Raw genomic sequence first — 16,422 nt, forward strand, 5'->3', positions numbered from 1 at the left:
ACCAAAGTGTCGATTCTCGTTTGCTGTACCATTCCAGTAATTTTATAATAATTTAACATCAGGCTTATTAATTAAAGTTAAGGTTTGTCAAATAAGTAAGGATTTTGTTTATAAGCATAAATTTTTGGTGTTGCGCACAAAATAATTGCAATAATGGGTCCTCTCTACTAGAATCACGCCCTCTCTCTCTCTCTCTCTCTCTCTCTCTCTCTCTCTCTCTCTCTTATAAGTTCAAGTTTAGCAAATTTGGTAATTCCCAGCGAATAAGGATTATCTAGTTTCGTTTAAATTTTTTTGGCTAGTTTGAGAATTCCTAGCGAATAAAAATGAGTTTTTCACTTGTTTGGTAGTACCAGTGATTAAAAATTGCCTGACACTCTATTTTTATTGAGACTCGGGGCTAATAATCGGAAAGAGAACGAACTTTCACCCATAAATATTTTTAAAAATAAGTTTTTCTAGGTTCCCGGATACCCCCTATGAAAAATTTGGTTATCATATTTATATCTCAGAACTACTGCTAATCGTGCATTTTTCGAATCTGCTTTGAATGATTTATTGATAAATAACATTATTTAAGAAATTTTATATTAATTATGAATTTTTTCTTATGTTTCAATAGATTTTATTTCCTCACACGTGCCAATTTTGAGTTGTATGAAAAGATAAAAATACTAACCAAGATAATGTTCACGGAAGAAAGAGATTTTTCAGCGTGGAATCTTCTATTCTTAGACAGTGTGAGGTAAATATTAGCGTGGGAATTTTAATTTTAAACAATACTCAACCGACCAATTGACAAAATTACATTTTTATTTGTTCAGTTATAGACGGCTAGATAGCAAGAAGATGTCAAACGAATAACAATGCCAACCGATAAGTGACAAATTAATCACAACCCATTCTTCAAGAATGCAATGGCAATGGTTGCTCATCAAAGTGCATAATACTTTAAATACTATTAGGTATAAATGCATATGAAAATAAAATAAAATAACTCCAATTTCAATTATTGAATCATGAGAAAAAACTAAAATTAATTCGCTTTAAGATTGTCATTATAATTTCTAAGTAATTAAAATGATTGTGAATTTGATAATCGACTTGTAGAAATTGTATAAAGAAGAAAAAACATTTTTACTAACTCGTGATAAATAAACAGATAAATCAAAAATTAATTCTTCAATTTTTTATGATGCATGATCAAAAATAGCATTTCCTTGAAACAATCCCCATATTAGGTAATTAATATCGAAACAAAATATGTTTAAGAACATGAAACAGCTGGTCCCTGATCAGGATACGTAACTTCCTGGCTAGATACCGAACGTCTTACGCCAGAGATCTTTCTGAGCGCCACTAAAAGAAACACAACACGGAAGAGAGCTCGGCCTCTTGAAACTGAACCTTCTTTTGCCGAAGCTTACTCTTAGAATGTGGGATAATCCACTATTTGCTAACTGGCTATCAATTTTAATTGAGAGCAGAAATAGTATGGTCAGAACAAGAATAGATTACTTCACGGAAAGGAGAAAACTTAAAATACTACATTATAAATAGTACTAAATATCCCGTCGTATTCAAAACTAGAAAAATTACAGTGTAACAGTTTTACCTGCTCAGGTTGGCCCCTAATCAATTTTATAAATTAACTAACCAAATTAACAAACTATGTAATTATCAGGGCGCCAACAGGACTTTTAATCACGGTTCCTGGAACCGGTCCAGAGCTGAGAATTTTTATTCTTAGGGTAGAGAGAGTGGAGGAAGGTGCTGGTGAATAATAAATAATTCATTAACAAGATTGGCCAATATTTATTAACAATAAAAAAGAAAACTTAACAGTATCTTGACTTATAACAAGTTAACAAAATTCACTCACTCACACGCTATCCACACTTAACAATATCCTTATTCTCGACGAGCCCCTTTCGGCGTCTACCCATCGATTTCTAAACCTTATTCTCGACGAGCCCCTTTCGGCGTCTACTCGTTGATTTCTAAGACGTGCCCCTTTCGGCGTCTACCCGTAAAATTATCAACAGACCAAACTAACTAAACTTTTAATCACCCGCACAGAGACCAATCGTATGCAGGGGTCGTTGGCTCGGCTCACAGGAGTAACAGCCCAGTGACCAAACATAGACCTAGATACTCCTGCAGCTTATTCACACTTTACTACAGAACAACAGCCCAGTGACCAAACGTAGACCTAGATGTTCTGCAGCACACTCTCATAACCCACTCCAGCTACAGCAGTAACAGCCCAGTGACCAAACGTAGACCTAGATACTCTGCAACTCACACATAACAGACACTTATCTCACACTAACACTACTGATCTGACTTTATTTATAATTTAATAATTAAGAATAATTTGGAGGTTACATCCGACTGTATAAGTGAACGGACGCGTTTGAAACCCGCTCCTAATTTTACAATAATAAGCAATTCTATAAACAATATCTATAAATATTCTAATAAACAATATCTATCTGATAACTGTGTGTCAAAATCGTGTTTTACTTGTAGTTCTTACTGTGCTCTATATTCTGACATAATAAGTTTAGTAAATTCGTGGCTAATTATTGCTAAATAAGTAAACTTCATAAACGCCAACATCGTGTTAGTGTCTAAGGTTATGAGTAATGTTAGTGATTTGGTTAGTACGCCTACTAACACTGGTGAAGATACGGTAGTGTTTATGTGTGTAGATCAGCCACAAACGGAGGAGGCTCACAGGCCTACTAACAACGGTGAGGAAGCGACAGCGTCTGCGCAAGTAATACAGCAGACTGAACTAAACTCTGACTGTCGAAACATCTCTTCTGATACTCCGAACTCCAAAACCAGACGTGGACGTCGCACTAATTTTGAAAGACTGTCCCTTCATCGCTCCAGCTCTTCCTGCTCGATCAAGGATTATTTTAAAAGGAAAAGAGAACTTGACGAGAGTCTTGAAAAATCCTTCCAGGATACGGCAGATAAAATACTTGCCTCTTAGAACAAATAACGATGGTAAATTCTCATCTCTAGAAAATAAAATTTCCAAACGCATCGAAGGTATAGAAGAGAAACAAAAGGCCGACTTTAAGGAGCTGAATGAAAAATATGATAAGCTAGCGCGTAATTTAGATAAAAACAATAAAAGGCTCGATACAGGTGCTACTCCTAGCTCAAGTAATAATCTTTACCCCTCGAAGCTAAACAGACTCTTTAAACTCGCGCAAAACATGGAAAGTAAAGAAAGGATGGAGAAGAGGGACAATATAGTCATTAAAGGTCTAAATGGCTCGCCTAATCTTGAAGCTGCAACGAGTGTCATCAATCAATTCCTAAAAGCTAAATTTAATCTAACCAGCTGCCACAACAGTATAAAAATCATGGGCAAGGATCAAAATATTTATAAAGTCACGCTCGTAAATAGTGATATTAAAAAACAAATGTCTAATAAAAGAAGTATCCTGGAGGGAACCAGTGTCTACATTGAGAATGACCTCACTGAGCAGCAAGCCTCAGAACGGTATAACCTGAGACGTGCGATGAAAGAACTCAAACTAAAAGACGCTAAAACAAAATTTTTCAGAAATAAGGTCTGTATTGACAATAAATGGATGCAGTGGGATGAAGAGCAGGGAGAACTGAGGGAAGCACAGGTACCAGTACGCAACACAACGGATAATACTAATAATCAAACACGCGCTGCAAAAAACAAGAATCAATAACTAATAACGGATCCTCTCAAAATACTGTCTTGGAATGTGAATGGCCTAAAGAATCTTCAATCTAACGCTGAACTACTGGGACATGATATTATTGGAATTACCGAAACTTGGGCTACAAAACTTATCAAGCTAAGCTTCTGGGAAAACTGTTATAACCTACACTGGATAGATGCAACTAAGAGTAATGTCAAGGGACGGCCGAGTGGAGGAATGCTAATTCTCGTCAAGAAAGAACTCACTAACAATCAACTGCACAAATCACATAACTGTTATTTTGCAAAAATCACACAGAGCAAAATTAAATTTGACTTCATAGTTGGCTTTATTTACCGCCGCTCAAGCGACAAATTATTCGGCATTGATCTTCTAAACTTCCAAGAAGCGGTAGAAACAATCAAGCTACAATATAGTGAACTTCCTATCTACATCATGGGCGACTTCAACGCACACATTAGTGCGCCGGAGCAAATGCAAGAAGAACTATTCTTAGGAACAAACCTAGTGGCAAGAAGTGTTTTCTCCAACGAAGACTTGAATCAGAGGGGAATTGCTGTAAACAATGTTATGGACAGTACAAATATTATTATTATAAATGGAAGATCCAGCAGTAACAGCCCGGCACAGCCGACTTATTGTGGGAGGAGTAGTAGTATAATTGATTTGGCTTGGGCAAATGTTAATGGGCTTGAATATATCGAGGATTTCAGGGTTGTTTTTTCGATTAACTTCTCGGATCATTTTCCCATACTATTAAAACTGAATCGAAACTTTCAATACGATCATTATGTAACCTCGAATAATCCAACTATGAAAGCTAAAAGCATTAAGTATAAATGGGATACAAAAAAAAAGTATGAATTTGGTCTGTTAATGAAACGGTCCACACTATTATGCACAAATTTTAGCTCTGACTCGGTTACGTATCTACAAGATCGGCTATTACGTGCTGTCGCTGATGCATCTGCCAAACTGGGTATGTTTCAAGTGATCTCTAACAATAAAAAAAACTTCTCGTATGTAGCACCGTGGTATGATAAAGAATGTAGAGAGCAAAAACACATTGTCAATCGTAAGCTAAGATCATACAGGAAAAATAAGTTTAATGCGGATGATAGAACAAACGATTTATTAGAACTTAAAGAGTACAAAAATATCTGTAAACTAAAAAAAGATGAATATATGTAGACTAACTTCTGAAGTAAATAATACAAAAAAACCTCTAGATTTCTGGAAAGCGCTAGATAAATTTCAGGGTAAAACTTATAATATACCAGATATTGCTGCAGCACAATGGGTGGAGTTTTACAATAACATAGCGAAACAAATTATACCCACTAAGTGCGTATTCTATGGTATATTAGATCCCTTCTTAGACAAAGATTTCACGATGTCAGACCTTTCAAAGGCCTTGCGTGCGAGTAAGCTAAATAAGTCCCCTGGAGAGGACGCAGTTACTAATGAGTTCTTTAAATATCTGCCTTGTAATTGGAAGCTCTACCTATTGTGCTTATTTAATAGAATAATGAGAGAGGAAGAAGTCCCTGGGTCCTGGTCAAATATACTGGTAACAATGATTCATAAAATAGGCGACAAAAACTATCTGAATAATTACAGAGCTATTGCTCTTGTGAATCACATTACTAAACTCTTGACTTCAATGCTTGCTGACAGGCTTTATACTTGAGCTAACAATTGCAATATTTTGCCTGAAGGACAGGCGGGCTTTAGATCTCAGAGAGGTTGTATGGACAATCTGTATGTCTTATTGGAATCGATTCATACTAACCTCAGACGGGACAAAGGCAGCGCATATGTCATATTTGTTGATTTTAAGCGGTCATTTGACTCAATTGCATATGATAAATTATGAATTAAGCTGTTAATATTAGGCGTAAGTGCAAAAATAATTAGAATTCTAAAAAACTTGAATGAAAAGGCCTCTATAAGAGTAAAAGCCAAAGATGATCTATCTGAGAAAATAGAAATAAATGAAGGAGTTTTGCAAGGCGAGATCTTAAGCCCGCTCTTGTTTATTCTATATATTTCCGACATGGAGGACTTCTTTCGCTCGAAGGGCATGTATGGTATAAGCATCAACCCTATGACAGACGTCCTACTGTTACTTTATGCAGACGATCTGGCTATACTTGCGAGTAATAGGGCCAATGTGGCAGCTAAGCTGAAGGTTTTGGTCGAATACTGCGAAATTAATCAACTCATGGTAAATGAAAATAAAACGGAGATTCTCTACTATCACAAAGCCGGCCGAATACCAAAAAAATCAAACTTTGTTTATAATGGTAATAGTATTAAAGTAGTCTCAAGCTTCAATTACCTGGGCCAACCTTTCTCGTCTTCTGGGCGAGGAAGATTAGCTTTTGTAAACGCGATCAAAAAGGCGAGAACGGCTATTGGAGCCATTATATCATTAATCTACCAAACTAAAATAAATAACTTCGACACTATTGTTTCACTATTTAATGGGATGGTGGCCTCTATAGCGCTGTATGCCGCGCCTATATGGGCATTGAAATATACCGATGACTTAGACTTTTTATTAACCGAATTTTTCGAATCCATACTTAGCCTTAAACGCACTACCTAGAATGCTCTGATCAAACAAGAAATTAATAAACTGGGTATGTCCTTTGTGGTCTGGAAACACACTTGGAATTGAATAGTAAAAATTTTGAATATGAATGAAAACAGACTTCCATACTTGTGTCTTAAAAAACAAATATCGCTTTACAAAAACAATTATAAAGTCGTGGAATATAACTGGTTTGCGCAAATCGGCAATTTTATTAACACAGTAGACGCGAATTTTATGTTCCTCATCGACACACTTGACAGTAAAATATGGGAAAAAGCTGGCGTGAAACTCTTGAATAAATACAAAAAGATACTAGAGCAGAATATACTTAATCAAACTCAGAACATCGCTTATCTAGAATCAAAAGCAATTTTTCTGAAAAATTCTAATAATTATCTTAAAAGCAACGTAGACATTCAAATAAAGAAAGTCTTGGCGCAATTGCGAACGGCGAATAATTTTGGTTTTAAAATAATTATAAATGGTAAAATAAATGAGTTCTTCCCCTTCTTTTACTATCCTATCTGCGAGTTTAGAGAAAAAGATACATTGTCTCACTTTTTGCTTAGCTGTCCGACCCTAAACAATTTAAGAAAAGACTTTCTCAGTAGCATCGGCGTCGTGCAATCTAATGATATTCTATATGATATATTAAACTTGCACAAACCAAACCAATTAAAAACTCTGTACCACTATATTCTAAAATTTTGTAATTTGAGAGGATCCAAGACAAACAAACCTAATTAATAATTAGTTTACTCCATGTTAAATCTATAAACTGTAATTTAGGGATATACATTTTATGTAACTTCTATTGCTATGTATAAGTACAGGAAGCAATAAAATCTATCAATCTATCAATTAAGAATAATTTAATTTTGTTTATAACTTAAAAATTGAGCCATTAAAACATTCAATCATTAGAGCTTGTTAAAACAATAATTTTCAATTAACAATCAAATCCCAAATAACTTTGAACTAACATTTACTTCCTTAATTTCGATTGTTAATTTTAACTCTGTATTAAAATATTAAATGGATTAAAATTCCTAAGTAACTTATGGTCATGGTCTTAATAATATAACAATAATTATTTAATACGAGAGATATTAATACCCTGAATTCACCTTTGCTTATTAAATTAATCACGATATAATTTTTACAATCAAGTTCAAAATTATTACCACAAGTTTAATTAATTAATTCTGACTAAATTTTTCCTGTGACATTTTTGACTAAAAATAACTAATTTCTTGGACTTAATGTCCACGCTATTAATTATCAATTTGGAATAAAATTTAATTTAATTAATTCACGGACGTAATCCCAAAAATTAATAAATTCACACGTGATAAAATAATCTTATAATATAAAATATTTTCAATAATTAACTCTTAATAAAATATTCGATAATTTTCCAATAATTTTCTAATTTATAAAAATCGACACAAGTCGGAATATTCAGTTTTATTAGCTAGAACATTCGCTAGCTTAGTTGTCTTTGACCTTGGGTGTTGGAATTTACTGCGACACAAAATGTACTGACGTTCGACCAAAAATTCCACGAGTAAAATGTTGTCGATTATTTTCAAGTAACAAAAATGAATCGATTTTACTTAAGTTAATTGTTATAAAAATTATAACTATTTATTTAACGAATTTTTCGGATGTTAATTAATTAATTGATAAATTTTTAGTTGTTAAAGTTTTCCCGCAAGGTAGATTGAGTGATTCTCGGCTATAAGCCCCCATGAAAATCACTCAGCCAAAACTAGCAAATGTTTAACTATTATTTATTAATAAATTTTATATATAAAATAAATTGAGAAGAGGTAAAGTAGACCGAGTGTAACCCGCGGTCCATTTCTTTTCCACAGAGTAATAATTGATACCTTGACGAACAAAACGATGATCTAACTCACTCGTCGAGGATGAAGTCCTAGTTGTAGTTGGCTTCCTTCGTCTCGTCACTACTCTAGGGAACGGTCCTTCTTGATTTCCGTGGTACTATGTCTGGCGGTCACAATACTTCTTCCTTTTTCACTGCACGGCTCACCTATTTTAACCGAAAACTACCCCCTCCTATTCTCCCTTTAGGTCCGAAGATCGAGACGCGCCAATGCTATGTCGAATAGTTATCGATATCCGGTGACTTATCGATTTAGGGTAATTTTACCCTGTTACAACAGTTCGAAATAACATTTTTGTAATTCAAACCTTAAATGTTAATTTTCAAAGCTTTCAATGTAAATATTACATTTTACAATGTAATTCTTATAAAATCTGTAATACTTACAATCTGAAACTGTAACTTTTCCAGTTTTTAGCACGAAGCGCCACGTTACATTATATACTGTAATTTTTCTATTTTTCTTATTTCCGTGTTGAATTAAGAAAATTGATTTTATAAAGAAGGAATTTTAATTTAAATTATTGCTCAAAAATTAACTAAAATCTGATTAATAAAGTAAACTCAAAACAATTTAGTAAATTAAAATTCATTAACTAATTTAATAGTGTTGTGTACAAAACATGGAAAATAAATTATTTTTATTTATTTTGACCCCGACTTGTTTCGATCACGAGACCGTGAACTTGACAGAATTGCCAGAGAATATGAAATCGATTGAATGTGAGAACGCTTCTTAAACCATTGAAATCTGTTGGAAAACACTGCAAAAGAAAAATAAATGAAGTACTAGTGTACAACTTAGTCTACTCTTGAAACTCTGAAACCAATAAAATAACGTTTCAACATAAAGAAGATCACGCGTGTTCCAACTTCATAGAACGGACCGATATTTCACCAAAGAACTAAATAGCACACACGTGGGAGCAGCCACAACAACTAAAATCACGTTCTGGAATACTTACAGTTTCTCTAATCTTGAGCCCGACTCATTGATTGGTGACTCACAGCAGTTGGTCATTCTTCAGTAACCGATCTGTATTTTCCAAGTTTCCTGGAAGATTACAATATCTCTTGGTCTGAGGCACTGAGAGTAGCAATGGTTGACTCGATTCCGATTCTACTCGAGAATCAAGTTTTCTCGTAAAATAATCGATTCTTAGGAGTAGACCTGTAGTTATGAAGTTGATCAAGAATCGTTCGTGACATTCGATTTTACGGTTAAGTGACTAGTCGCAATTTTTACATACCGTTACAACAAACCGTACGATAAAAAAAAGACCATTCGGCAACCGAAATGGAAGTAGATTTCATTAACCTAGATGAGATACTCAAAATTATTTCATTATTAATGATATTTTATGATATATTTAAGTATCATCAAACAACTTTTTCAGAAATTCACGACAATATAAAAGAGATATTTAAAACCGAATATAAAGATTTCATTTATGAAAATTATTCTTCAAAAAAACCTGTTTCATTAAAACGGTTTCCTAAATTACTTTGTAATAGTTTTATAATCGATAGTGTTGAACCTAATGAAGATTGTTATTTTCGATCGATTGCTGAAATTTTATTAAATAATGAAGAAAAATTCCGTGAAATCAAAATTTTCATCTTATATCATATTATGATGAATTTGAATTATTACGAAAAATTATGTATAACAAAAATTATTGAAATACGAAATGGTAATTGTTTAAAATGTGACTGCACGCTATACATAAGAATATATAAAGCTAGAAGACAGTTTTTCTATATTATTAATAGTACCTATTTGAACATCAAAGCATTTAAGTTGTAAAACATGTATATATATATTTTAATTGTGTTAATTAAATAAATAATAAATATATAATAGAATTCAATAAAGAGGTTTATCCCCAATAAAATCAATTACCATGTACCACATTTTTCTAACAGTAATGACGACAATGAAATATTACATCTTCCAAAAATAGATGATTTCTTAAGGATGATTGCTGCTAACGGAGTTTGGGCAAATGAAGATTCAATAATTGCACTAAGTCATGCGATAGAAGCTACATTATTCATATTTGTTGTTAGTGGCATCACTGAAACATTACAACTTGTCATTGAAACAAAACCAATGACAAAGAAATATTCAAAAGTGATAACAATAATTAAATATGGATAACACTCACTTCTGTGTATGTCGATTAAAACATAAAATTACTAATATAGATAAGTTTTTGAAAATGAATCAAAAAGAATTAAATAAATTTGTCCATATTAAATATAACATCCGTCAATTATATACAGAAAATAATATTGCATACAATCATGAAAATAATGAAAAAAAATAATTTTTAATGAATATATTTCTCTGATAGTTTTTTATTTTCTATTAAAGGGTTTGAATACGGGTAGATATGAAAAAACTGATGCAGGTTTGAAAAATTATTTCATTTTTGTATTAGGATAATCAATTTCAGTAAAATAGTCTTTATAATATTTTGGTGGATTGTTTAATTGTGAACTGAAAAAATAATCAGGTTTCAAATTGCAACTAGTTACAGTAATAAATAATAATAATAATGATTCATTAATAAAATTTTGATTAAAGTAGAAGGATATAATCCGTCTCTGTTTGGCATACCAAAATGAGGAACTCCATCAAATCGTTTAAGACATCAACTTATGCTAGTTATTTTTCATTCATAAAATTCCGGTACGTAACAGTAATTTCAGTCATCGAACAAAATTAGGTAAGAAAAAAATTAAAAATATTAAGCTAACGATTTTCAATTAAAAATCACCTATAACAAATAAATAACAAAATGAAAAAAAAAGAAATAAATAAAAAAAATATTAAAAAAATACAGAGAAAGAAATATAAATATTTAAAAACAAAATAAGAAAAAAATGGAATAAAAAAAAAGCTTTAACAAATACAGAACGAGAAATATGGTTACATAAAAAAAAAAAACAGATTAAAAAAAAAATTTCATTATAAGTAAAATGTAACTAATCTAAAATTTCGTCTTTAGTGAAATGGTCATTATGACAATCCAAGTTAAGAAAGCATATATATCCCATTACCGAACCAGTTGAAGAATCAGATAAACGTAATTGGAAAAACAGACGTATTTGGAGAAACAAAATAAGGATCTTTATCAAATCGTACAAGATATAAACTTATGCTACTTAGTTTCCATTCAACATTTGCCTGTATGTCACAATAACTAGAGTCGTCAAAAAAAATTATGTAAGAAAAAAAATTAATTTTATTAAAAGTAAACCAAACACAAATGTAAAATAAAATAATAATGTGTTCTCATTTTCAAATAGGAGAATGATACAAAAAGATCGACATCTCAAAGAAATGTAACAAGATTTTGATTGAGCCAAAAAAGAGATTAAAACAAAAGGGAATTGGAATAAAATATAATAAATATGTAAACTTATATATTTTACAGGAATGTCAACAATTTTATCATAATTGTAAGAATGCATAAATTAATAAAAAAAGTTTCTTTGAAATTTTGCTATTCTTTCTGTAAGAAAACGATTATAGTGAATGTGAAGGTATAGACATTAGAGTTAATTTAATATACTTTAAGATCTGATTTACACAAGATAATGTACGGCATTTAAAAGTTATTGGAGAGAAAACAAAATCAATCAAATTTTTCTCAAATTTTCGACAACTTAAATAAGCTTTAATAAGTGATTTAATTAGTGAAATGGATCCAATAGTTACAGAAATTAAAGGTTACTAAATAAACGTTGAGATTGTATCGACTAAAATCAAAAAAATCGATGCATCCGGAAGTTTTTTCGAAAAGATATAAGAAAAACAGAATATTTATTGCGCTGTAAAAATCAGGGATATACATAGGTTATAACATGGGTTATCACAACATATAAAAATGGAATTTGAAGCTTTTTTGATAAGCTATAAGATGTAATTCACAAAATTTGAAAATTGTAATGCATTCAAAAGTTATTGAAGAGAGGACCAAAAAAAAATCGAATTTTTAGGAATTTTTTGAAATTTTCAATCGGCTCCTATTTCTAGACTAACATACCGATTTGACTCATCTATGAACTTAAGTTTAGTAATTGTCGGTAGAATATTTATACTGAGTTTTATAAGGATCGGTTGAGAATTGTTAGAGTGAACGTGCCCACAAGGCCATATATATATATATATATATATATATATATATATATATATATATATATATATATATATATATATATATATATATATATATATATATAAATAAATACATATATAAACTTCTGAACCAATAGTGTTTTCTGACTCAGCTCGGCGAGCTGTTCTCAGCGAGAATTTTTTAACTGGAGCTTAGTTAGGGCACTTCCGCTGCAAATTCAAATTTTCGCCGGAAGTGCCCAATTAAACCTCCTGCTAAAAAATCTATGAAAATAAAATCTATCGTCTTACCCTAAAATATCTTAGGAAAGGCCTAAACACAGCTGATTTCAAAAGCGGAACTGAAAATTCCAATTTTATAAGGTCCATCAAGGAAGTTACATTTTGGCACACCCTCATATATATATATATATATATATATATATATATATATATATATATATATATATATATATATATATTGTGACACTACAAAATGTCCCGACTTTATCAGCCTGGCGAACTACCACCCGGAATTTTCGTTACCGACACTAGCTAAAATAATAGGTAGTCCCGTGACGTCACAAGACGGCACGATGAGGGGAAAAACGGTCACAAATCCCGGTACTTGAGCGGTGATCGACACTTCGATCTATCCCCCGGTGTCAGCCACCACGTTAGATTTATCTTAGTCAATCTTACCACTATTACCACTATACTACTATGACCACTATTAGGTGATTACTCACCAAAACTAAATAACTATTAACAACTACCAAATCTACTAATTAATTAATAAGTTTATATCATCATTATTACTACTATTTTGTGTTAAAATATCATTGCGTTATTAATATGATAAGTATAATTCAAGTGTTTAGCTAGTGAAATAAAATTAAGTTTGTTGCAATTTTGTTATCAATCAAGTTACTTTATCCACTACACTATTCACACTGCGTAATTTCATCTAATCAACCACAACACCAACCACAGAAGAAGGACCATCTACACCGAAAATTAAAAAAAAAAAAAAAAAAAAAAAAAAAACTTTAATATCAGAATTTTTCAAAAATGTTTCCCCGTACGCCAGTAAACCGATTCCCGGTACCTGTAAACAATAATGCGAACCAGATCCCACAAGATCCCCATGTAATCACATCAAGCCAGAATCTACTAAATTTTAACCCGACTCAAGTTCCCAGTTCAAGTCTATATCCACAGTTACCAGGCGATTTACTTAGACTAGACAATTCATAAAACAACTTGCATAACAGTACAAGTTAGAACAATAATACTGACCCCGCTCAGACAATTCAAAACAACATGAGCGGAATACAAGATTTAGTGAATCCCGCAAATTTAAGCGGTAACGAGATAAATAGTGTACAAGACCCACTAGACCCAACGAACGCAGACAACAACTATGTAAACGCAATACAAAATCCGGGAATACCAATGTCGCGACACATGCTCTCGGGGAAGCAGTTAGACAGCTCAAATCGGAAAACGAAGCCTGGAAAGCTGCGTATTATCAATTAATACCACCCTTTGCCAGCACCCTAGTCCGAACAACGTCTGACGCTGTAAATAAGAACAACCATCTAGCCAATATTACGTATGCATTTCAGCCGCGGGAATTATTCCTGAATTCAAACTTCTCGGCGAGAAGTCATTTTGTACCGCCCGCACCCCGCTTACCTTCCGCTACCTCGGTACAAAACTCAGCGTTCAGTGGAGCTGCGCGTTTACCGTACGCGCACCCGTATATCCCTCCACTCCTACCGCCAGTATCTCAGTACGTACCAGCTACACACACAAACATACACTACTGTATCTCAAGCAACACAAACTTACACAGCACCATCGATGCCATACTACGCACCAGCCACACACATACAGCCCCACACTACTGTACCGCACGTGACGCATACTTACACAGCACCGATAACTTCTCTTCACGTACCCGCATCGCAGACACAGCAATATACACACACTATCCCAGGCATGGTCCCAAGCGCTGCTCACTCTTATACATACCCGAGTACAGTTGCACCCTTACGGACTAATGACATTTGCCGGACTGCAAAATCGTGGAATATAATTTTTCCTTCACGTGATCCATCCGCAAAACTAGATGCTAAAAAATTTATCAAAACTTTAGAACAAAGAATGATCAGTAATGATATACCACTAGAAGGTTTTAGGCCAGTGGTTGCTTCAACCTTAACTGGTAATATTCTAGACTGGTATTATCAAAACGAACACCTATTCACCGACTGGTCGATCTTCAAAACACACTTTTAAAGTATGGCAAACCCACCAAACAGACGAGACCCTATTACAAGAAATTTATTCATATCGGCAATCCGACGGCGAACTCGGAGCAGCATTTATTCATCGAATGCAAAGTGCATTTGCCCAACTAGAAGAGCCGTTACCGGAAAGTCGACAGATTAAAATTATTATCCAAATTTTTACTTAAATTCGTCGAAGAACATATCAGTACCTATTCAATGCTTTATCAACGCGCTCGCGTTTGGCAATCGATTATGGACACTTGTAATCCCCCTAAGCAAGAACAATTAAATAAATCAAAGGTACAGAATCAGAACTATTCCAAATCCAGAACGCGAATGAACTCTGTTACCGACACAGATCCTGATCAAGACGCGTTAAATACGAAAAACAACGAACAAACTACCCTAGACGCGGTATCAACTAACAAACAACCCAATTTCCGTAAAGAGAAGCCAAAAGACGACACTACAGACACAATAGTATCGTCAATAAACAATCTTCAGGTAGCGATGCAGGGCATGTTCGAAAACCTGCAAAAGACTCTCTCCCCACCACCACCTTCCGCGTCCTGTATACGCTGTGGACGTTATGGACATACATCCGACAAATGTTGCGCGAAAACCACCGATGAGATTCGGGCCAGAGCTGGTTTACCACCGTTGCCGAGAAACCCGGATCCAAAAAACAAGTAAGTGCTCTGGTGTATCCCTCTACAGCAGCCAGGGCCAAAACCGTTGCAGTAGAGACAAATAGTACTACTGAATCAGCCAGTCAAACCCACGTATCATCTATTTTTCCAGCTAACACCTTGGTAGAGCCAAAAATTGACAACTGTAAAGCTAGTACTTCCCAAACTTCGGATTTCCCATTTGATCCTCCACAACTAAATATCTCAGATTCGGAATATGAGGATTATGACGATTATGACTATGAATCAGACTCAGAATCGGAATTTCCCATAGATTCACCGAAATTAAAAATCAAATCAGACCATGACAAAACACCCGACTGTCTTATGCAAATACGTGGTCCCAATCATCAAGATCTGACATATCCATCGCATACGCAGGCACCAACACTCGTAAGTCGCATGATTACAGATATTACAATCGGACCTTTCAATATTGAAGCCATGCTGGACAGCGGAAGCGAACGAAGTTACATTTCTGAGACCGCGTACAATCGAATCCAAGGCAACGAACTTCAAGAACTCAGCCCAGATCCCACCAGTACTGTAGGAGTAACATTAGCCGACTCTGCTTCAATATATACCCGCGGAGGCGCTCCATTCAAAGTAGAACTCGACGGAAAGACTATCTTAACCTGGTTGAGCGTATTACCTGGTTTATCAACCCCAATTATCCTCGGTTTAGATTTCTGGCAGTCTGCAGACGTTCATGTAGAATCAAAAATTGCTACTTGGTACCTAGGCGGTAATTCCATCAAACATCAATTTCGTTTCCGTACAAATAAAAACAAACCCCTGACATTAAATGCTCTATCTTCATCAGAACGATCTGAATTAAGTAATTTTCTCGAGACAGAATTTAATAAAAATAAATTTACCACGTTAGGAGTCACTAATTTAGTAAAACATCGTATCGAAGTAACTGACGAAACTCCAGTACGCTGTAAACCATACAGACGCAGTCAGCCAGCAATGAAAGCATTGCACGAAAAAGTTGACCAATTACTCGAGAAAGAATATATTCGACCTTCGAATAGTAGCTGGGCTTGCTCACCAGTTATGGTCGCGAAGAAAAATAATACC

The 16,422-nt window shown here is 33.8% G+C and overlaps 1 protein-coding gene across 5 annotated transcripts in view; it reads left to right on the forward strand.

Moving 5' to 3' along the window:
* Window positions 1-1,174, forward strand: part of LOC141534887 (uncharacterized) — a 132,356-nt gene extending 131,182 nt beyond the window's left edge. For all 5 annotated transcript variants that reach the window (XM_074254501.1, XM_074254499.1, XM_074254503.1 and 2 more), the window contains 2 exons: window positions 623-745; window positions 825-1,174. In XM_074254501.1, the coding sequence (XP_074110602.1) occupies window positions 623-745; window positions 825-864 (163 nt within the window). In that variant the 3' untranslated portion in view covers window positions 865-1,174. The remainder of the gene's footprint in view (window positions 1-622; window positions 746-824) is intronic.
* Window positions 1,175-16,422: the final 15,248 nt, after the last annotated feature.

Source organism: Cotesia typhae, unplaced genomic scaffold, assembly GCF_013202065.1.
Source record: "Cotesia typhae breed Kobodo isofemale line unplaced genomic scaffold, CoteBio_Ctyphae scaffold_13, whole genome shotgun sequence".
In the NCBI taxonomy this organism is placed as follows: domain Eukaryota; kingdom Metazoa; phylum Arthropoda; class Insecta; order Hymenoptera; family Braconidae; genus Cotesia; species Cotesia typhae.